The 21114-nt window shown below is 53.2% G+C and overlaps 8 protein-coding genes across 8 annotated transcripts; 5 read left to right on the top strand and 3 right to left on the bottom strand.

The window, feature by feature from the left end:
• Positions 1–379: 379 nt before the first annotated feature.
• FIBRA_01654 (uncharacterized protein) lies at positions 380–1219 on the top strand (the record flags this gene model as incomplete). Its single annotated transcript, XM_012323527.1, has 1 exon — positions 380–1219. The coding sequence occupies one exon, from the start codon at positions 380–382 to the stop codon at positions 1217–1219; it is 840 nt and encodes a 279-aa protein (XP_012178917.1).
• Positions 1220–2528: 1309 nt separating this feature from the next.
• FIBRA_01653 (uncharacterized protein) lies at positions 2529–6251 on the bottom strand (the record flags this gene model as incomplete). Its single annotated transcript, XM_012323526.1, has 10 exons — positions 2529–3007; positions 3067–3259; positions 3319–3661; positions 3717–4024; positions 4084–4142; positions 4195–4804; positions 4858–5024; positions 5075–5598; positions 5657–5914; positions 5968–6251. The coding sequence occupies 10 exons, from the start codon at positions 6249–6251 to the stop codon at positions 2529–2531; spliced, it is 3225 nt and encodes a 1074-aa protein (XP_012178916.1).
• Positions 6252–6447: 196 nt separating this feature from the next.
• On the top strand, positions 6448–6714 carry FIBRA_01652 (uncharacterized protein; the record flags this gene model as incomplete). The annotated part of the gene is made up of 2 exons (XM_012323525.1): positions 6448–6498; positions 6559–6714. 2 exons carry the CDS (start codon positions 6448–6450, stop codon positions 6712–6714), a joined length of 207 nt encoding a protein of 68 aa, XP_012178915.1.
• Positions 6715–6857: 143 nt separating this feature from the next.
• Positions 6858–8174, bottom strand: FIBRA_01651 (uncharacterized protein; the record flags this gene model as incomplete). The annotated part of the gene is made up of 1 exon (XM_012323524.1): positions 6858–8174. The coding sequence occupies one exon, from the start codon at positions 8172–8174 to the stop codon at positions 6858–6860; it is 1317 nt and encodes a 438-aa protein (XP_012178914.1).
• Positions 8175–9211: 1037 nt separating this feature from the next.
• Positions 9212–10896, top strand: FIBRA_01650 (uncharacterized protein; the record flags this gene model as incomplete). Its single annotated transcript, XM_012323523.1, has 2 exons — positions 9212–9495; positions 9546–10896. The coding sequence occupies 2 exons, from the start codon at positions 9212–9214 to the stop codon at positions 10894–10896; spliced, it is 1635 nt and encodes a 544-aa protein (XP_012178913.1).
• Positions 10897–11257: 361 nt separating this feature from the next.
• Positions 11258–12415, top strand: FIBRA_01649 (uncharacterized protein; the record flags this gene model as incomplete). Its single annotated transcript, XM_012323522.1, has 1 exon — positions 11258–12415. The coding sequence occupies one exon, from the start codon at positions 11258–11260 to the stop codon at positions 12413–12415; it is 1158 nt and encodes a 385-aa protein (XP_012178912.1).
• Positions 12416–12488: 73 nt separating this feature from the next.
• Positions 12489–14741, bottom strand: FIBRA_01648 (uncharacterized protein; the record flags this gene model as incomplete). Its single annotated transcript, XM_012323521.1, has 11 exons — positions 12489–12565; positions 12623–12704; positions 12761–13045; positions 13133–13256; positions 13323–13724; positions 13779–13859; positions 13914–14038; positions 14099–14261; positions 14310–14380; positions 14429–14664; positions 14717–14741. The coding sequence occupies 11 exons, from the start codon at positions 14739–14741 to the stop codon at positions 12489–12491; spliced, it is 1671 nt and encodes a 556-aa protein (XP_012178911.1).
• Positions 14742–15026: 285 nt separating this feature from the next.
• Positions 15027–17334, top strand: FIBRA_01647 (uncharacterized protein; the record flags this gene model as incomplete). Its single annotated transcript, XM_012323520.1, has 2 exons — positions 15027–15231; positions 15290–17334. The coding sequence occupies 2 exons, from the start codon at positions 15027–15029 to the stop codon at positions 17332–17334; spliced, it is 2250 nt and encodes a 749-aa protein (XP_012178910.1).
• Between the last annotated feature and the right edge of the window lie 3780 nt (positions 17335–21114).

Genomic DNA, 21114 nt, shown 5'->3' with positions numbered 1-21114 from the left:
CCCGGCCCCCCCCGCTCCGGCCTACTCCCTCCAGCTCCCCCCCGTCCCGTCCGGAAGCTCCCTCGGTGCGCATTTTCTCTCCCCTCTTCTCCCCTCTCCCTCTCATCCCTCCCAAGGCCCCCGCTCCGCCCCGGACGACTCTGACCAGGATCCCGACACCAACGAGCCTCCAAAGAAGAAGCGCCGCAGACAGGCCCTCAGCTGCACCGGTCCGTCTCCCTTTCCTCTCCTTCCCCCTGCTCACCCAATTCACGTTTCTCTCCTCGCCATTCCCCAGAGTGCAAGCGGCGCAAGATCAAATGTGATAGGTCCGGTCCCTATTTCATATCAACCCCCCCCTCCGACATCTGATTCCATCTTTCGCACTTAGAGCTCAACCATGCGGCCCCTGCGTAAGGCGCGGAGAACACCACAAGTGTCAGTGGCACATCATCGAACCAATGTAAGTTCCGTCCTCCCCCCCCTCCCCTTTTGGCCCTATTGCCGATACCGGCACCCAAGGGAGAAATATGTCACCCGCACCGAGTATGACGAGCTCAAGGCAAAGGTCCTCGACCTCGAATCCCTCGTCCACCGCCTCGCCCCCCCGCCCCGTCTCCCCCTCCCCTCTCCTTCCCTCGACCCCGTCCAAGGCACAGTCATAACTCCTTACCACCCCCCACACCCTCCCCTAGGCCCCCACCCGTACTACAACATGACCCCGGCCTTTGCCTCTGCCTCTTCCCGCCCGGACCCATCCGCGCCCCATCCTCGGCCCCCCAAACTAATCGCCCCCCGCAGCCCCACTTCTTCGCGTCCATCCACCTCTTCCGGCCATCCTACATCCATGTCCATGCCCCTCTCGCCCCTCGAACAGGGTCATTTCACCTACTCTCCACCAGCCCCGGCCTCCATCCCTTCTTCGTCCGAGCAGCAGCAGCCGCCGCCGCCGCCAATACCCCCGACCTCGCGCCGTGCCTCGCTCTCCATCGCTGCCATCATGGCCCCGAATGTGCCCCCGCACCGCTCCCCTCCCGCGCCGCCGCACCGCGCCCCGAGCCCGTCAAAAAAATGCACCGCGCAGACGCCTCCCCCGCCGGGCCAGCGTCTGCGCAGGGAGCTCCCAACACGCTCAGGCCCGGCCCCGGCGCTGCCCCCGCCGCATCATCGTCACCACCTTCCGCCTCACCGCCCCACCCCCGCCGCCGGTCGACCCTGTCCGCTGCCGATTTCAGTCTAACGCGCTCCTCCGCCCACCTGCCCCTGCCTCCGCACTCTTACCCCGGCCTCCCCGATCCTACGCGGCGTCCGAGCGAGAGTACGCCGCCCGGAGGCGCAGCTCCCGAGCAGCGCGGCCGTGAGCGGCCCCGCGCCCGGTCGCACTCGCGCTCGTCCAGGGCTTGACAACAATGTTGCGGCGCATTCCCGCCGCACCCCTTCTGCTTCCGCTTCTCCGACCCGATTCGGGCCCGTGCTGTGCCACCGCACGTCTTACGCATACGCCTCAGGTTAATCGCCGTTGTATTCCTGGTCTCCACGCGTCCTTGTTTCTGCTATCATTCTTACCCAGTCCCGCCCACGCCATGATGACTCACGTCCTCCGTTACGAAGTGTCTCGCTAATTAAATGCTTATCGTTACTGTACTCGTATCCACCAGGCCGCATGCTGTTTGTTGTTATACCCCGACGACCCTGCACGGGTTGCCCATCTCGTCTCATCCATCGCATCCGCATCGCATAACGTACATATCCGGAGCAGGCACAGTGCTTATTTATAATGGCGACGCTCTGTAGTAGTAATCGTTGACGTAGCGTTTCACCGCCGCTCGCTCCTCCCGCGCGACAATTGAACAACGAGTGCCTCAGCTGGCGTCGTGGTGTGCACTCGACAAAAGCAGTCAGCCAGCCAGCCAGCCAGCCGCACATCCATCCATCCATCCATCCATCCATCGCATCGCATCGCATCACATCACATCCCATCGCGGGTGCCGCATCGCCCTGGCGTGTCTCAGCTGCCCGGCACATCCGTGGGGGCACGCGAGTCTGCAAGCAGCAAGGAGTTTTATTCGATGGCGTCTCGAGGCGCGCAACAGCACAGGGGCGAGCACGTAGTACACACTGCAGACGCACGCACGCACGCACGCATACATGCCACCACCACCATCATCATCATCATCGCCGCCATCATATCACGCAGGACGGGCTCACACCGGGCTGCGCGTGTTTCGCGCACCCGCGCGCGCCCCGACTGCAGGGCGGCAGCCGCCTGGCGAGCGAGCGAGCGAGCGGCGGCGGTGGCAGCAGACACGGCACAGCATCGCGGGGCCGCACGGGCGACGCGCGCATGCGGCCCCGCGGGCTGGTGGCAGACGTGACAGACGGGCGACAATACGGACAGCGGACAGGCGGACGGGCAGGCGGACGGACGGACAGACAGACGGACAGACAGACAGACGAGGGGAAGGGGCTCCAAGATCTCGGCGGGCAGCAGCGGGACACGGTGGCGGTGCGGTCGGTCGTCTGACGGGGCCACCATCAGGGCGCGCGCGCTAAAACACGGTGACGCCGGACTGGGTGCCCGTGTACTGCGAGCGCATGTCGTCGAGGTCCGCGTCGTCCTGGCTCTTGTAGTCGTACTGCGACAGGCTGCCCAGGTCGGACGCGCCCGCGGTCGAGGAGAAGGACGTGCGGCGGCGCAGGCGGTCGGACTGCGAGTACGCCATGCTGCTCGTGGCCCGGTCGGAGGGCCCGAGCGCGCTCCCGACCACGCTCGCGCTGTCGGTGCCTCCGGGCCCTGCGTCCTGAGAAATGATGGAGCTGGCGTAGCTGCCATACGTGCTGCGTTTGCCGCCGCTGGGCCGCTGGGCACTCCCCGGACCGAACGGCCCATTGGCGGCGAACACGGGCAGCCCGGACGAGTACGTGGCCTGAGAGCGCAGCGACTGCACGTCCGAGGGAATGTATCCGAGCGCATCGTGGGTGCGGTAGAAGCTGGCATCAAAACGGCTGGGCGTGCCGGATCGGCGACCTGTTGCGAACCATCAGCTTACATACGTCAACGCAGCAGCAAGGAGGATTTAGACGTACCATCACCCGACAGACCGCTGCCCAAATAATCACGCGCGTTGGTCTCGTGTCGACGGAACTGATCCATCGCCTTCACGAGAGTGCGTCTTGGCTTACTAAATTGGATCATGCTGGGCTGCAGGTTACTCAGAGGCCCCTCAACAAGGCAGTTCTTCTCCTTGTAGTGCGTCAGGAGATAGTGCCAAAGGGGATGCTGCAGCATGGATCATTCAGCTCGGAATGTCCACCGCCGATGTGACACACGGGGCCCACCTTACTGAGAACCTTTGGGTTCCCTAGAATCACCACGCCGTATTTTGCACGAGTGAGCGCCACGTTCAAACGCCGCGGGTCGTTCAAGAATCCAATCCCCTGGTGCTCGTTGCTGCGAACACAACTGAGGATGATGTAATCCTTCTCCCGTCCTTGAAAGGCGTCTACGCTAGCCACCTCGATCTCCTTATACAGGTCCTTCTTGAGCGATCCGTTGAACTGCATGTAGTTCACGATGTACGACCGTTGACCCTCATACGGAGTAACCACTCCGATCTGGCTCGGCACCACACCGGATTTAAAGAACTTGGTGACGATCTTCTCGACGTTAGATGCCTCCGTCCTAGCGGGCAGACGTCACCAATAGACTAAAATACGTAAAAGCCATAATAACATACCTATTTAGGAAGGACGTGCCGCTCGAAGAAATCTCTTCCTGACCTAAATTCTGATAGAAGAACATGGGTGTGTCAGGAACAGGCCACGGGAAGTCGACATTCTTCCGCAGCCGCTCAGGAGCGGTAACTCCGTTCTGGAGAGTGCCTTCGTAGAACATGTTCGATGGAAACTCCGATAAGCATGGGTGCATGCGATATTGAACCTGCAGTCGAATAGGACGATTGCCGAGCACAACGAGGCGCTCGAACAGCGATTGGGTTAGTCCGGCGCGTGCTGCCTTCTTGTTCATGATTACAGGACCCAATTGCTGCATTGCGCCGACTGCGCATCAGTCATCGCTTCACACCATATCGTTTCGGCACTCACCTGATGATCGCCAACGAGGACCACTTGTTTGCAGCCGAGCACCAACGGAATCATGCATTCTGAATACAAATCTCGTCAGTGCATGAGACTTGACGTGGTGTCAATTCATACCGGGTTCCGCCGCCTGTGTGGCTTCATCGATGAGAACTGTCCGGAACTTGAGCTTGCTGAGGCGTGGGTCACCAGCACCAACACATGTGCAACAGATGACATCGGCAGCGCTGAGAATCTCCTTCTCACACTGCCTGATCAGCGCCTTATACTTTCTCTCGTCGTTCGAGCTAAGCTCTCCTTGCTCGTTCTTGAGTTGAATAAGCTTCTGCAGTTCCACGTGAGTCGTGTAGTTGGCAACTTGTTGATGCAAAGTCAAGAACGACACAGACGAGTCCAGAGCCTCGCGCGATTTGGCAGTGAGGCGCACGACTTTGAGACCAGTCGCATGGATCTTCTCGGTCAGCTGGTCCACGGCCACATTCGAGGGAGCGCAGACGAGTACTTGTCCAGGATTCATCTTCGCCAGATGGTATACCGTCGACGCTGACGTCACAGTCTTGCCTGTACCCGGGGGACCCTGAATTAGACTGATAGGCTTCTGTAAAACGCTCTTGACCGCATACATCTGCGAGTGGTTAAGTTCCGGAAGACCTGGAGCTGAAAAACGCTTCGGCATGTGCGTCCGGAGAACCTGCGGCTCTAGCTCATGTCCCAAAAGCTTATGATACTGGCAAATAGATCTAAACATGAATGGCCGAAGACGAATTCGGAGGCACTCACAATGTACCCACTGACACTCTTTTCATCAACGGCAAATGTCTTCATCGCGAGCTGCATCCTATCAAAACTCGTGGATTTCCACACAAAATCTGCGGTGTAATTGTGTGTGACTTCGGTAGGAACTCCCTCCGATCTCCGCAGTTCCAAGCCAATCTCATCCGAGACATCTAGAATCACAGTGAATGGTCTGCGCGAGAATGGCCTCTATCGCACTTACTATTGGGGATTTTGATAACGTGGCCGTCACCTTCCCAAGGCTTGTGTAATTGGCCAGAATACTTCAGCCTGAGCTCGTCTCCGACAGCCAACCTGACCTCTCCGCTCTCGAGTTTGGGTAAGCAAAACCATGCTACACGCTTCTGATTGAGACCGAGGTCCCAGCGCACGGAAATGTCGGTCTGTGTCTGTGACTCCTTCAAGCGCTTGTCGTAGTCCGCTTCGATCTTTACGAGAGGTCCAAAGATGTTCTGATACTGATATGCGTCCTCATAGCGCAAGAGAATGGATTGCGGCTCGTCGTCCACGCCTGGCTTCTCAAGATCTTCCAAAGTTGCGGTCGAGTTTTCACGCCACAAATCCTCGAGGCGATTAATCTGCTGAAAAGATATCTGACGAGACCTGAGCTGCTCGGTCTCACTGGGAGGTTTGACAAGCCAAGATAAAAATGATCGATCGTCAATAAGAGGGGCCCATAAGGCGGCGTTCCAGGAAATGTCCTTGGAGATCGCAGCACAGGGTTGGCTGAACCATTACAAGTCTCAGTTGAAGTGCAACGTATTACAAATATGATAAACCTCACCGGCAAAGGAGAACTACGACAGTGTCGCTCTTCGCAGGTATGAAACCAAGCATAAATACGTTCTTGCTTCCACAGTTATAGCATTCGGGGATCGTCTCTCCAAGGGGGCTCTCGCTGTGCAAAATAACTTCCTTGTGCTTGGCGCGCACCAAATGATTCACGATATGAGACGCAGAAGTGTTGCCGCGAGAGTTGCAAAACCATTTGGAACAGACGATGCATTTCACGACAGAAGCAGGGGAGTGAATGCCGCAATAGCTATCCGTCAAGTTTATAAATGCTCCAAATGCTTGGAGCCGACTGAGGCGTACCTGCACGCGTGAGGCGGTAAATCGACCTGACTCTCGTCTTTGAGATCGTCTAGGACAGCATCGAAATCTTCGTCGATACCAGCTCTGGCTACTCCCTGTCCGCTTCCTCCATTAGGAGACGAGACATAAGAGCGGTCGTCCGTGAGCGAGAGGCTTTCCAAGTCAACCGGTAAGTGACTATGGCTTGTGGTATTTGCGGTGTATATAGAAGAAGTGTCGTCTACGACGCCTATGCTGCCGTATGAGGATGCAGAGTCGTACTGAAAATTCTCAAACGAGTCCATAGTGCGGGTGAAGTCTGGTGTTGCCTCGAAGGTGGAGGGCTATAGTCAAATAAGGCGGTAGCGGCGGGTCCGCCCTCCAACACCGGCTTACGAGTTGACTCGCGTGCCCCACGTGGGAAGGTCCGACGCGGTTATAATATGCGCGCATTCAAGTCACATCGTTGTGCTTTTTTATAACGTTGTCTCGTATAACGGAATGTCTCTCGCACGAGGCAACGGTCGTCCAGAGCCTGAGGTCATTGTTAACGTATGCGATTTGCATGCTTTCCGTGATTTTATGATCAACCTGAGGTGCATATATCCACAGTTTGCGGATGGCTATGCCTATTCTAAAGGCAAAATGGAGGAAGCCTTTCGAAGCGGGTTTCTAGACAAACCTACCATTAAAGCAGCGAAGGATTCTGGTGCCAACAATGTGAAAAGGGAAGATGTGGACATCCTTGTGAGTAGGAAGACATGGTAACTATCCATGTCTTGTAAAACAAATTTCATCACGACAGGTACACGAACTGGATATATCACGACCTCAAGCAGAGAAGCTCCTCGCGGGAGAAAATGGTGATATTCGCAAAGTTCTCGATACGTGGATTACACCGTAATGCCATTTTACAATGGCTTTTCTGCCCAAGAATACGTATTCGACTCGCTGGAGTCGACGACTTTGTTCAACGTCACAAGAAGGTCCACTTTAGCCGTGGGTGAAGCTTTAAAGCTAGCACCCTTCTTGGGCGTCGGTCGAATCATGGACATTGTTTTGTTCACCGAATGGCCTTCGTGCGCGATGTATTCTCTCGAGCCAGGTTGATGAGGGTTGGCTTGTGCCAATACACCATCACCTGCAGAGCAATGTTCCACCTCCGTTCGCATATGCACGCTCTTGATACCCGTCGGGTGCTTTGCAACTGTCTCCGGAGCTCCCACGAGTTCAGCTTGAGCGAGCCGGAAATCTGTGATACTAGCTTGGGGATTTCTCTCGCCAGTTGACGACAGGAGATTCCAGTCAACCGGCATAGCCAAGCCTCGGTTGTTCTTATTGAGCGAAGACGTCATGCCAGCGAAGCTGGCAACCATATCTTCGTCCGCAGTACGGCCACCAAGGCGCGACCCAGGCCTTGAGTTGCTTCCCTGGTCCTGTAGGACACGTCCCGCTCGAGGTGGAGAGAGGAAGAGAGACTGCAATTGAGACGAACGCGCGTAGACCAAACCTCCGAATCGTTGAGGCCGTTGTTCGATGATGTGTGCGTTGAGAGCATTGTACTTCTTGGCCGCGCGCCTTTCAAGAAACTCCTGGAAATGGTTGGGATTTTCCGACTGCTCCCATAGGGAGATTGGATGTGCGTCCTCTGGTTCCGCTTCGACTTCAGCCTCCACCGCAGCCTCGTCCGTATCTTTACCTCTCTCCCTCATCCTCTGCTGCACTCGAAAGTATTGGCGGAATTCCGGCCTTGCTTCCCTCAGCTCCTCCATGTATCGCGTGCGCTCTGTCTTAGACATGGCATTAATGTTGGGAACAGCCTTGCTCTTCTTCCTCAGCTCCTTCTCCATACCGTCAATGTCCTGCATACCTCTTGTGCCCTGCGCGAACTCCGAGTCTGTTTCCCACTGTAGACCAGCCAGCGGGCCGAGCTTCATCATCCAAGAGCCGGCGTCGACGCGAGGCGTGACTCCAACTTCATCCCACATCTTGATCCACCTATCCTGAGGCTCCGCACTCTTCCACTCCGTCTGCTGTTGTCTCGAATCCACGGTCTTAACAGTTACAGCTGCCCTTCGTCGACGGAGCGGCAACGAACGCTTGAGGCCCCAATTCCCTCGGTGAGCATGGCCGCCATATGAAACATAGACCTGACCAATGTGAGGGTCAAAAGACGCGAACTTAGACTGACGAAGAAGAGCTGCGAACTGAGACGGAGGTGTCGCCATGACCTGGCGGATTAAAGCATTCGCTGCAAGTGAAGTCGGGCGTCTTTATTTAATCGGAGTCTCGGCGTTTTCCGTTGAGAATATAGGTGCGAACGCGAAGGATTTGCTGGTTCCAAACATCCTCGACGTTCAAATTGCTGTCTGTCCTCCGCTCGCCTTATTGGCACGGCCCCTTCACGGATAAGACGGCCCAGACAAACGTTGTAGACGAACTCTCGTGGAGATGTCTCAAAAACAATCTTTGCTGATTGCTTCTCCCTCTGGTTGAGAGGTTAGGACGCAGGATCACCTGGGGATCATCTATATGTTTTGTAGCTTCGCGTTATCTGATGTTCTTGTGAGTCTTTTCGAACAAGATTATATATCCAGTGTCTTTCCTTTCTGTAACCGACGACGAAAAACCTGGTAACATAATGCACCCCGATGTGAACACCGCGTGGTATTGGGTTCGTGACCTTTTTGCTGGCATTGGTGACTTCGCAGGCCTATATTACGGGCGTCGAGAGACTGATGGGTGTGCGTGGAGAGTTAAAGGCGAGGCTGAGGTTGCATTGAATTGATACTGTTTTGTTCTGCATCGTATTGGTCTGGTCGCGGCTAACGTTCTATTCCTTTAGATATCTTCGGAGCTGTTGAGCCTTGTCTGGCTTGCTCAAATACGCTGTATATTAGTATGTTGTATTTACGTGTAGAACAGCGTAGTGAATGCAATGCAATAGAATCATGCGCACGACTTGTCTCGGCCGCGATGGTGATGAGTAGATGCGACGCGACGGATGCAGTGTGGGCGCTAGATGTACGCGAGCGAAAAAAGCCAACGGGAGGCTTAAGGCGCTGGACTCGCGCACACGTCGGTTTGTCTCTCGCTGCAACCCTCCCGTTCCCTGGTCCATCGCGGACGCTGCCCAGCTAGTCTTATAGACGGCCCCAGCCCTTGCATCACGTCTCGTGCACATTGGCTAGCCAGTTACGACCAAAATTGGGTCACCCGCCCACCCTTGCGACGCTCTGACTCTGACACGCATCTGCTAACGGTCATGGAGCGTACCGTGCCCCGTCGAGTATCTGCCCTAGGTGTTCCCTCCCCTACCTTGCCCGAGATGTACCATAGACAGTATCCTACTTCCCGCTCTAATCCTCCCTCTCCTCAAGAAGGGTCCTTTCCCAACGCGTCTCCGTGGTCAAGTCCACGGCTGACACCAGTTCCGACCCCGCCAGCGACACCGATGCCGTTTCCGCCTCTTGTATTTACCTCACCAGCTGGTACACTCTCTCAAGAAGGCGGACCAACAATATGTGGCATGCCATTGAAATATGTCTCGTGAGTCGTTTGCTGTCCGTACTTATGCACTGTCTGATCATACCATCTAGTTTGGTCACCCTTGCGGTCCAGAATGCTGCGTTGTCTATCGTCATGCACTACTCGCGTGTGTCCACGCCAGCATCCGAAGCGTATTCGCCGGCATCCGCAGTCTTGCTCAACGAGCTGCTTAAGGGCACCATCTCGTTTGTCATAGCCTTCCTCAGGATGGCAAGCGCATCTGATGCATCAAATCGCGGGTTTCTCGGCTGGTGGTCGTCGCTGCGGAGATTGTGCAGAGAGATCTTCAGTCCCGACTGCTGGAAGTTGTCAATACCCGCCCTCCTTTATGTTGTACAGAATTCGCTGCAATTCGTAGCTATCGGCAACCTCCCCGTCGCGACTTTCCAGGTCACGTATCAGATGAAGATTCTTACTACTGCTGCCTTTTCCGTCATGCTCCTTCGTAAGAGGCTCAGTTCTACGAAGTGGATGTCGCTTTTCTTTCTTGCTATCGGTGTCGGCATTGTTCAGATCCAATCGAGCAGCACTACCCATATTCCAGCCAGGCAAGAGATGCCAGTGGGCAGTGCGCATGAGTCAGCACCCCTCCATATACACATCATGAGCCCCCTCAAGGGCTTCGGTGCTGTCACAGCAGCATGTTTCACATCGGGCCTTGCTGGTGTTTACTTCGAGATGGTCCTCAAGAACTCAAAAGCTGACCTCTGGGTACGCAACGTTCAGCTATCATTATTCTCCCTCATCCCTGCCATTCTGCCCATCTTCTGGGAGTCATCACCTACGTATTACCGCGATGGTTTCTTTGCCAGTATTCTGCACAATTTTGGGGGCTGGGCATGGGCGACGGTCGCGACCCAGGTCTTGGGAGGACTCATCACTGCAATTGTCATCAAGTATTCAGACAACATTTTGAAGGGTTTTGCGACGAGTCTCTCTATTGTCTTTTCCTTCCTGGCCTCCGTCGCACTTTTTGGCTTCCGGATTACCCCCTCATTCATGATTGGGTCGACCACCGTGCTGGTGGCAACGTGGATGTATAACCAACCACCGGGCAAGGAATTGGTGACCATCACTGGTGTCATTCCCGTTATACCTGGGAAATCGGATAGCGCGTTCACTCCCGCCAGTTCCACCGCACCCATTATTGGCCAATTTTCGTCGCATAAGAAGAATGCCTCGCCCTTCGGTAGCCCTCGTGTTATTGCGTCTGCGTTGGGTCTTGCTGATGAGAAGGCGGAGGATGGTCAGTTTGGCGTGATGTTGGACACACAGCGTTATCTGAGCGCACCCTATGGATCGCCCTACCCGTCCCGAACGCCGTCGCCGATTCCGACGCCACCATACCCCCGATCGCATAACGGTTCACAAACGAACTTGACGACCGGTCGCTGGCAATGAATCTGCTCTAACTACTATATGAATCAGTCTACCTAACGAAACCGACACGATACCCGCGCAGAGACTTTGCAGTCATAGACAATGCCCTTCGTTATGAGATCTATTACAAGCTTAGCGTTGCATGCCGCATATTTGTTTATATTTCGCCCCTGCAGATATGGATTGCATGAAACGTACAGTAGACATACTCTTTGTAATGCATTGCGTTCTTGTTCGCTTTCTACTTGGGTTTTGGAGTGAGTAAGTACATAGATTTGGAGTACCCTAGCATCTCGGTGGATGTTCTCGTCCAATTAAGTCATTTGCTCTTAATCGAGCGCTCGCGTAACAAGTCGTGCACGCCGCAACCTCTTCGGATACAATGTCTATCGACTTGGAATGGGACAAGCTCGATGCTTCGTTAGCATCGTCGCTGGTCAGCGCGCTCAACAGACAACTTTCGGCCACACCGCGCCCCTCATTTATTGGCCCGATTGAGGTCACATCCTTAGAGTTCGGCACTACAAGCCCAGATGTTGAACTGGTCGACCTTCGAGACATTTACCGCGATTTCCTGGAGGACGATGAAGACGTGGATGATACTGCCCGGGATCCTGTGAAAGAGTCACAATGGACTGACGATGATGACGACGACTTTGAGTGGGTATCCCGCAAAGCAGTACGAGGGAAGGGTCTTGAGGAGGAGGTCCCAGCTTATCACCTACTGCCTCCGCATATGCGATATGGACAGGGGACTGCCGCGGATATGTTATCCTCATCGTTGCATTCTCAAAGGGACATATGGAGTCCGGCCTTCAGCAGCTTGGTTGATCTGAGGCCGACGTATCCTTCTCCGTCTCTGTACGCGTCTGCAGCATCATCCCTATCTACATCGGCTCGTCCAAACCCCGTACAACTAAAACTCAGCCCGCAGAACACCCAGCTACCTCTCCAAGATGCCGAAGTTACCCAAGAATCATCCAAGCCCACGGAAGCGAAACCGAATACTCTCAATCACCCCAACTTGCAACTTCACCTGCATATCACCTGGAATTCCAATCTTAGACTCACTCTTACGACATCTCTTCTCATAAACTATCCCTCGCCCATGTTCATGTCCCTTCCCATCAAACTGTCTGTGGCAGGTATCCTCTTCAATGGGGAGGTGGTGGTCGCATATGAGGGCGAGCGTCGACGAGTGCATGTCTGCATTCTGGACGACCTTGACCCATACAGCCCGCTAGCGGGGGACCGACCAAGACGCGACACACCATCATCTGGTGGTACGCCACCGGAACCAGACGAAGACACCCCAGTCTCCGTGATTGGGCAGGCGAGAGCCGGTAAACCGCTACCGATTGGGCAGCGCTTGTTGCCCTCAATATACATCGAAAGCGAGATTGGGCAAGCAGACAAACACGTTCTGAAGAACGTCACGCGGGTAGAGCGGTTTATTCAAGACGTCATCCGGAAAACAGTCGAGGAAGAGCTCGTCTTCCCAAATTTCCATACGCTGGTGTTAGGAGATGTGGCGCAATGAGTGATCTCAAAATGACAGGGTCAACGTACCGATACAACGATGTGATATACAGATTTGATACATGACAACTACCTCACAACAGATTTTTGCTCATGTACGGCCCATCCAGTTCATATCCCAGTCGGCGATAGTAATCTCGGGTGCCAACACCTGTGAAAAGGCATAGGTTGGTGTATAACGGAAGAGTGCCGTCAAGCCGAGACTAACCTGATATGACAGCCAGCTTTACACTGCCATGTTCTTCACGGGCTATTCGTTCTGCTTCTTCCATCAATAACGTCCCGAAGCCCTGGGTGAGACGCGATCAGGAACTCAAATTGGCGTCAAAGTTACTGCTTAGCCTACCTGATGCTGGAATTTTGTCGGATCGCGCCCATGAACTGGTACCGCCGTGCCGTATACATGCAACTCACGAACGATACTGCACCCGCCTTCTGTACCTTCCTTTTTCACCAACTCGGGTCGAAAAGTACCCTCGTCGGAGCATTTTCGCAAACGCAGCAATCCGATGAGAATATCGCGCTCCGGGTCCTCATATGATAGGAATGTCTCCCACCCGCCGTTCGCCGTGTAGTCCCGGCGAAGAAGCTCGACCGACTCAGGACGCACCTTGTGATGAATCTCGTGGATCTGCAGTGAAGGGAACCAAGACCTAGTCAGTTACTCCTGTCCGAGCATGGAGTTCGGACATATATAGACTGGTGACCATGTACGCACTCCGACTTCGCGGAACCGCACATCACGGCATTCTGCACCGAAGTCTCTCATTCGGTTGAGAGCCAATTCGCGGAGATTGCCGGAGTTCTCGCAGCCGCTCGTAACGAGCGGCAGAGGGATGTCTCTGAGTTATCGACGATGTCCGTCGGAATTCAGCGACATCAACTCTCGACCTACGAGGGGGACTGACCGCTGAACACGATACACCCTCGTCCACGGGGGTACGAGCGCCAAAATCCGGGCTACGACGTCCACGAGCACGTTCGGCGTGTAGTTCTTGTAACGTCCCGTTCTCCACAATTCGTACAATCCGGTACCCCTGATCACGAGCGTTGGATAAATCTTCAATCCGTCACTTCTGAATGCCGGGTTTTCGAAATACTCCTTGAACTGTTCCAGGTCCCGCTCAACGCCAACGTTCGGCAGGTCAGGCATCATGTGAGCGACCACTTTGAAGCCGGCGTCTTTCGCCAGATGGAATGATTCTGAGACGGCACGAACAGTATGCCCACGATTTGTATCACGCGCGACATCTTCATAGACTGACTGTACGCCGATTTCAAGCCGTGTACAGCCATATCGTAGCATCTGACTTCAGGAATCCGTGAGTGAACTACACACACGAGATCCTAAGACATTAACGCACCTTAGATGAGGTCTCAGGCAGTAGTCTGGTCGTGTTTCAATGGTGATACCGATGGCCTTTGATTTACTCTGTTCGGAATATCTGCGATACAGTTGATTAGCCTTGAATAAGTGCTTCTATATGACTAGTGCATACCTCACTGCCTCATCGACGTTAAAACCTGTGAAGCCTGATAGAGCATTGTGTAGTTGAGCTACAAATTTATTGCGATATTCCTCTGGCATGCTCATGAAGGTTCCGCCCATAATAATGAATTCAACCTGTTTGGTCAGCTTTCAGTAAACACACATGCTCATAGGAGGATGTTAATTAGTCCGAACCTTGTCTACGCTGTGACCCAAGCTTTTAAGCTGCTCTACTCGCCCACGGGTCTGCTCGAACGGATCATAGCGCGCTCGAATGGCTCGCATACTGGTCGGCTCATAGCCTGTATAGCTCTGTGTGCTATAGTCGAAATCGGAATCTGGACCTCCTGGACAGTACCTAGGGAAAGTCAGCAACAGCGCACCGATGCGACTCTACAACACATACACGCATATGTTTCCTGTCATAGCGATATGCGGGCATCGGTGTGGTTTGCACATCACCGCTACGACTGCGATCTAGCTTTTGGTCAGTGCACTCGACGATCATGCAGTATATGACATTACCCCACTAGCTGTCCGGATTGGACGGGCCTTTAGTTTAGGGAGCAATGCTTTTTTGTAGTCGTCAGGAATGGCACTGATAATGTCCACCAGCCTCGGAACGCCCCCAAATCCATACTTTTTGCTCATTTTTGCCCGAAGCTCATTCAACGAAACGGTAAGATTGCCATCGTGGGCCTTGATCAGTTCCGCGGCGATGGCAGATGTTACGCGCAAGAGTTGCTCCGCCTGCGAAGGCCCTAGCGATATCTCTTCAGATTCAGATGTAGCAAGAACATGACCCAAACCAACCCTGGGTCTTCGTCCTTTGCACCATAATACAGAGCTTCTAAGTTATCCAGACGTGATGGGTGTCCGACTAAAGCCTCTCTTTCACGGCTGGTATTGCACTGGAATGGTTCGTGATTGATGGAGGAAGATTAGAAGAAGAGAGTCAAATGTAGCAACTAGCTTCAGCGTTGAATGTTAAGTCTCCGAAACAAGGCGCGGGCAGATAGTCGAGCAAGCCTGAGCCCCGTTCCGCCACATCGGAGTTGAGCTCGTCTCGATCACTGCTCGGCGGTAGAACACAGGAGTCTGTCTTCGGCGCCCATGCCTGCCAATGCCTCCTCCTTCCTCCGCTAACTCATGGCTGATTGCTCGCCGGTTTGGTGTAGTTATTGACGCAGGTTCGTCAGGCTCCAGACTTCAAATCTACAGCTGGAAAGATGCACGTGTCGTCGACGGAGGTCGTGCACTCAACGCGCTTCCCAAGGTAGAAAAGGGCACGCAGGACAGTGAGGAATGGTCTATGAAGACTGAACCCGGTGAGATATGAACACGCTGAAAGCTATGGCATCATTTTATAATGCTGGTCTGTCGCAGGTATCTCGTCTTTTGCAGACAATCCCGACGGTGTAGCCCCATATCTAGCCCCATTAATCGAACATGCGCGAGCTCATATACCCCCTTCTGTGCAACCCGATACTCCGATATTTCTACTGGCCACCGCTGGAATGCGTCTTTTATCCTCGAAACAGCAAGCCGACATACTCCAGGTCACTTGCAATTTCCTCCGCTCGCAATCCAATTTTCGGCTTGATAGTGCGTCCGCTGCTGGGCCCTGCGGATCGAGTGTGCGCATAATTACTGGAGAAGAGGAAGGTTTATTTGGGTGGATAGCAGTCAACTATCTTATGGATGGTTTTACTGGGTCTTCCGAGGACCGTTTAACTTATGGGTTTCTAGACATGGGCGGTGCCTCTACTCAAATTGCTTTCGAACCTAGCCACAAAGAACAGGACAAGTCAGAAAACCTCATTGACATCAGACTACGTCTCCTAAATGGCCGCGAAGTTCATCACAAAGTCTTTGTTACCACATGGTTGGGCTATGGCACAAATCAGGCCCGCGAGCGATATGTAGGCGCTACTGTTGACACACACGAAGCTCATCGCCTACCACCAGTCTCTTCGGCAGAAGAGGTCGTTCTTGACCCATGCCTTCCAAAGAACTTGAGGCTGCCTGTGTCTCCATTGGATACATTCAGTTCACATCCCAAGACTCCGTATATTCTTTTAGGAACTGGATCCTTTGAACAATGCCTACAGCAGACATTGCCTCTTCTCAACAAAAACGCACCGTGCCCTGATACCCACTGCCTATTCAACGGCGTCTACGTGCCTCCGATAGATTTTTCGGCATCGCATTTCATTGGCATTTCTGAGTATTGGTACTCCTCAGAGCATGTTTTTGGTCTGGGGGGTGCGTACGACGTCATACAATATGAACGTGCCGCTTCCGAATTCTGTGCTCGAGACTGGACCGACATCCTCAAGCAGCACGAAGTGTCACGACAACAGGGCCGATTGGGGGGAGACGGTCAGGTGGAACAGGATGGTCAGGTAGTAAACACTGGTGTATGGGGCCCACAGGTCGAAATCGCTAGGCTGCAACTTCAGTGTTTCAAAGCTGCTTGGATCGTCAATGTCTTGCACGAGGGTATCGGCATGCCTCGTATCGTTGATCCGGGAGGAAATAGCACAGGGCACGACAATAAAGCAGAAGCGCAGGCACAGCGCATGGGGCTTGGTCGACCAACGTTTCAGTCCATCGACAGTGTTGGGGATGTTTCTGTGAGTTGGACGCTGGGGAAAATGGTTTTGGAAGCTAGCAAGGAGGTGGCACCCTTGTCTACTGAAGATCGGCCGCTCGTAGATCCCCTGGACGATCAACCCAGTGGGACAAGTGTCATAAAACCTGTGCGACCGCCATTCTTTGACTTCGCCTCCATTGAGGATCGTATATCGGGTCATCTACCGTCGTCTATATCCAGACAATCTCTCGGATTTTCTCCTGTTGCGTTCTTTTTCTACAGTTCTCTGTGCATTATTCTCCTGTTCTTGTACAGGATGAGGCACCGCCTCCGAAGCACACTCCGTAGATACAGGCGGGATCATGATTTTGGGTATGAAAGCTATAGCTTGGAAGACGGAACTCGTAGCCCCTCGCCCTGGTCATCCTCCCCAAATCGACTATCATTCGACCCGATTTTTCGACCGATCAAACATCTGTCCACTACCTTAGGGTCGCGTCCACCCCGATTACCACCAGTTCAGGCAAGAAGTTACGCCCCTTCTTTGCGCAGGACTCGCAATTCTCCTACCCGGTCGTTTTCGTATCCCTTGGCCAAATCACCGAACGGACTCTCCACATCCGACACTATTAATGGTACGGCGACGGCATTTGTACCTGGGTCCCCTCGTCTTTCCGATGGGAACATTGTGTCCAACGGCAGCCTCTCCTCACTGACCTCCCGTTCTCGTAATTCGTCACAGGTGAACCTTTCATCCATAGGACCTCGACAGATGACTTCTCGGACAAGTAGCGGTTCACATGCACCTATCGGTAGTTTATTCCTAGAGGAATGACATTCTCCCGTGACATTTTATGTATGTTTTAGAAGGTCACCGAATCGAGGACTACTTTCGGCGAACTCTTTTCAGGCTGGGTGACGTGAGACGGAGCGCACACAGACAGAGGCACCCCGTGTATCATGCATACAATTCGCGGTCATCCGAGGACGCGCGGGATCAATCTACTGAAAAAGTTGAGTGTTCCCTGGTGTCTATCATTTCCGTATCGAGATTGAATAAGGACGGCTGACCGAAGGCAGTGCGTAATTGTTCTGGGATATACCGTACTACATTCAATGTGTTGACCATGTGCCATGCGATGGCCGTCTCAACTCCATCCCTGCCGTGGTGACAAAGAGATGCGCCGCAGATGGCATGATCCGTCCGAGCATGTACATTGACGACGACGACGACGACTTCCGGGTCAATGTTGCATATGCTCGTTGCTCGTCCGGCTGCTGTTCAAAATTCTGGTGCGTGGGACGTCACGGACACAACGGGCCTATGGAAGAGCGAACGAGCCCTGACGACGCACTTATTACCGGCCCCTACTATGGCTAGATTTCGTACACTCTGAAGCAAGCGATTGACATCGCGAAGGTGGAGATAGGAGGGCCGGCTAAAGCCAGCACTATGCAATCTCCGTCGCGGACAAGTGGCGTATTTGATTAAATTGTGTGCACATGCATCATGGACACGAAATCTTGTACCGACACTCAGGATGCATGCCTGCAATGGGCTGGCATTATCGATGGTCTCTCATTTCATATGCTGATACATGGAATCATCATGATTGATGAATTCGCGCGATACAGTAGGTAGTCATGTAGCTTGACCGTTCAGGTGATAACAATTCGCGTATATTATAGGCTCATGCAAAGTTTGACGCTTTGTTCAGACACAGATTATATGGGGTGGATGTATGGTCGAGTCAGTCTGTCAACGTTCACCTCATATTATTCCGAAGATCCAATATGGATTGATAGACAATACGTCAGTACAGAGCATGGTATGTACACACGATTACACAGGAAAGCACGACGATGTCCAAGACTAATCCAAGGTAAATAACTACCGCCTCCGTAAGCGCAAGCGTGTAGTTGTCATCGTCGCGGAAAACGCGTGCGGGGCGATTCTGTTGCGCTTCTTCCGTTTGGTCGACGGCAGCATCTCGTTTCGAGCAACTTCCCTGAGCCGAATAATGTCGTGAACCCAATAGGTTTCGTCAGCCTTGGTAATAGCAAGGTCATGGAGACGTTGCTCTTGCTCCGGCGAGAGTAGATGCATCAACGTGCGCGCACCAGCTCGCCACAATAATAACTGGAGAGCGGCTACATACAATAGGATGTTCTGACAATACTACGGATTCAAACCAGTTAGTCATCGCTTATTGGAAGAAGAGTTCATCGTACCGTTAGTTTGTCTACCTCTGAGAGGTGTAGAAATGACAACTGCGAGCGGCGTTGTTGGTTCTCATCGAAAGAAGGCTCATCCTCAGCACGCACATCCAAGTTTCCATCCGTTTCGGCGATCTGCGGGTAATCAGAGCTCGTGTAATTACATAGATGCATAAGACATGCCTTCACAAACTGTAACTGCTCATCTGGTGACGAACCACCTGAGGTACGTAACGCAGTAGTGTCGCATGTTCCCTGATAGATGCTGAGAAAATGTTGAGCTCCGACAGAAGAAGCCCCACCTTGATATCGGCTCTGCCCTCCGGTACAGCCGAAGATATGGCATCCGGCTTAGGATGTATGTCCTAAAAAGGGCGCAACACTTATTAAACGCCAACGAAAATTTTTAAGAGGACTTACATCTTCAGCGTCAGCGTCAGGAGCAAGGAACGAAGACGGCGGTGGTTCTGCCTGGGAGGATGGCCCATTGAGCTAACGGGGAGAACAGTGTCAATTTGACAAATCGATGGACGGCAAGGAGCAGGCAAATTTGAATCTACCTCTGTATCGGATGTGTCTGCCTGTGATATGGGAATGAGAGGATCGTGCATCTCTTCGTCAGCCGCAGCGGGCTAAACCATCCCAAACTAGGTGTCATTCGGGACGTCGTATCTTGGACATCATGACCATAGACTTACCTGATCAGCACGCTCCGCATGGGCATCTCCCACGGACAACACCGTGGCATTCACATTATCATGGCTTACGAATATTCCAAGCTCTTCTCTACGCGCCCTCCTGAACGCCCAACTGGTGACGAGATCCAGTAGCTCTTCCACTTCGGCATGCTGCAATGGCCCATACGAATAGCCCGACTCACAAACCTTCTGCCTCGCAGTACCTCCTCGCATGAATGCAGTATGTCTGTCTTTCACTGGCGTGTATTCCCCATCCATAGCTGCAGCAAGCACGGGCTTCATGTAGTTGAACTGTGTTGCTAAGGGGAGAGCTATTGAGAAATCTAGAGGGCTGAGAACACTAGGCGGACTCGCGGAACGTAATGCTGCTGCATCCATAGAAGATACTTCTAGGATTCGTCCGCGGCTGTCCATATCGATAAGACCTGCTGGCTCGTCTTGGTCGTCATCTAAGCCATAATTATATTTATCCTCTCCTAGCTATGATGCGAAGTGGATTAACGAAACTCTACATAAAATAGTGCAATAATTCTCACCTGACACGTCTTAAAACCTTCGGATTCTGTGGTGAAAAACATGTCAGGTTCCAGAGCCTTTATTTTGCCGTCAAAGAATATCGCCTTATATTTTGGTTTCTGATTTGACTGTGTGGGTTGGATATATTCGAGCAGTTTTGCCGGCCAATATTCTGACCGACCCCGTCGCTCCTTTGCGAGGACAAGCTCGCCGGGCACCTCGAGCAACGGGTCGCATGGAGGAGGCTTCCACGGTTTCATCCGCGGTTCGATAGGTATTTCTGTGTCTGAAATAGACGTCTTTCCGGGCTTGGTTGATTTCGTGCTTGGTGCGTGAGTAGAGTCTGCCCCATTATATGTAGAGAGAAGCATCGGGAGACCGTCGTTGTCATCTTCATCGGCCTTTAGCATTAGATCTCGCGCATCGGCCCACCTTGTCTTAAGGTCGATTTTTGGCCTCTTTCTCGGGGACTCCTGTGTGCTGCTCATATTCCTAGAAAGGCGAAAATTGTCCTCGCTGAACCGTAGCCTACCATGATGCACCATGGAAAGGATAATTGCAGAAGTGGGAGAATGAATAACATGTCCTTCTCTCGATAAGTCTTTTGACTGGCCAGGGACTTGCCCAAATAACACCACCCGTAACAAAGGGTCTTGGTGGACTACCTTGTGGGATATCAGACTGCAATATCAAATGAATAGTAATGATTACCTTTGCGGGCCACCAGAAAGTATCATCGGTAGAGTCCTCGACAACTTTTCCGTATTGGTCAACTCTAACCCAGACATAAGTACCTAGAGATTCAAGTTTCCACGTTGCGTCCTCTCCATCAACACGTGAAGTGGACGGAGCGCTTGGGCTAGGAGACGACAGGGGTGTGAGGATACTCTCCGCGGAATCCTCTGGCGATAGGCTCTTGGATGGTGCTCGAGACAGCCGTCGTTTTCTCCCAGCAAGGACAGATTCCGTAGTTCGCGTTAATTTCTGCACACCCGATTTAATACGGAGCTGGGCAATGGGTTCCTACAGAAACAGAGCAGTTAGCAGCCATCTAGTGTTGACATGTTTGGCCACGCACGACGAACTCAACTTCTGATTCTGATTCAGCATCTGTTAATGGCGACAGCGTGCTCGCTGGTGTAGATCTGTGTTTCGCTGCAGATTTCGGAGTGGGTGAGGGAGGA

Source organism: Fibroporia radiculosa, assembly GCF_000313525.1.
Source record: "Fibroporia radiculosa TFFH 294 genomic supercontigs, scaffold764, whole genome shotgun sequence".
In the NCBI taxonomy this organism is placed as follows: Eukaryota; Fungi; Basidiomycota; class Agaricomycetes; order Polyporales; family Fibroporiaceae; genus Fibroporia; species Fibroporia radiculosa.
This window is presented reverse-complemented; position numbering and strand designations above follow the sequence as displayed.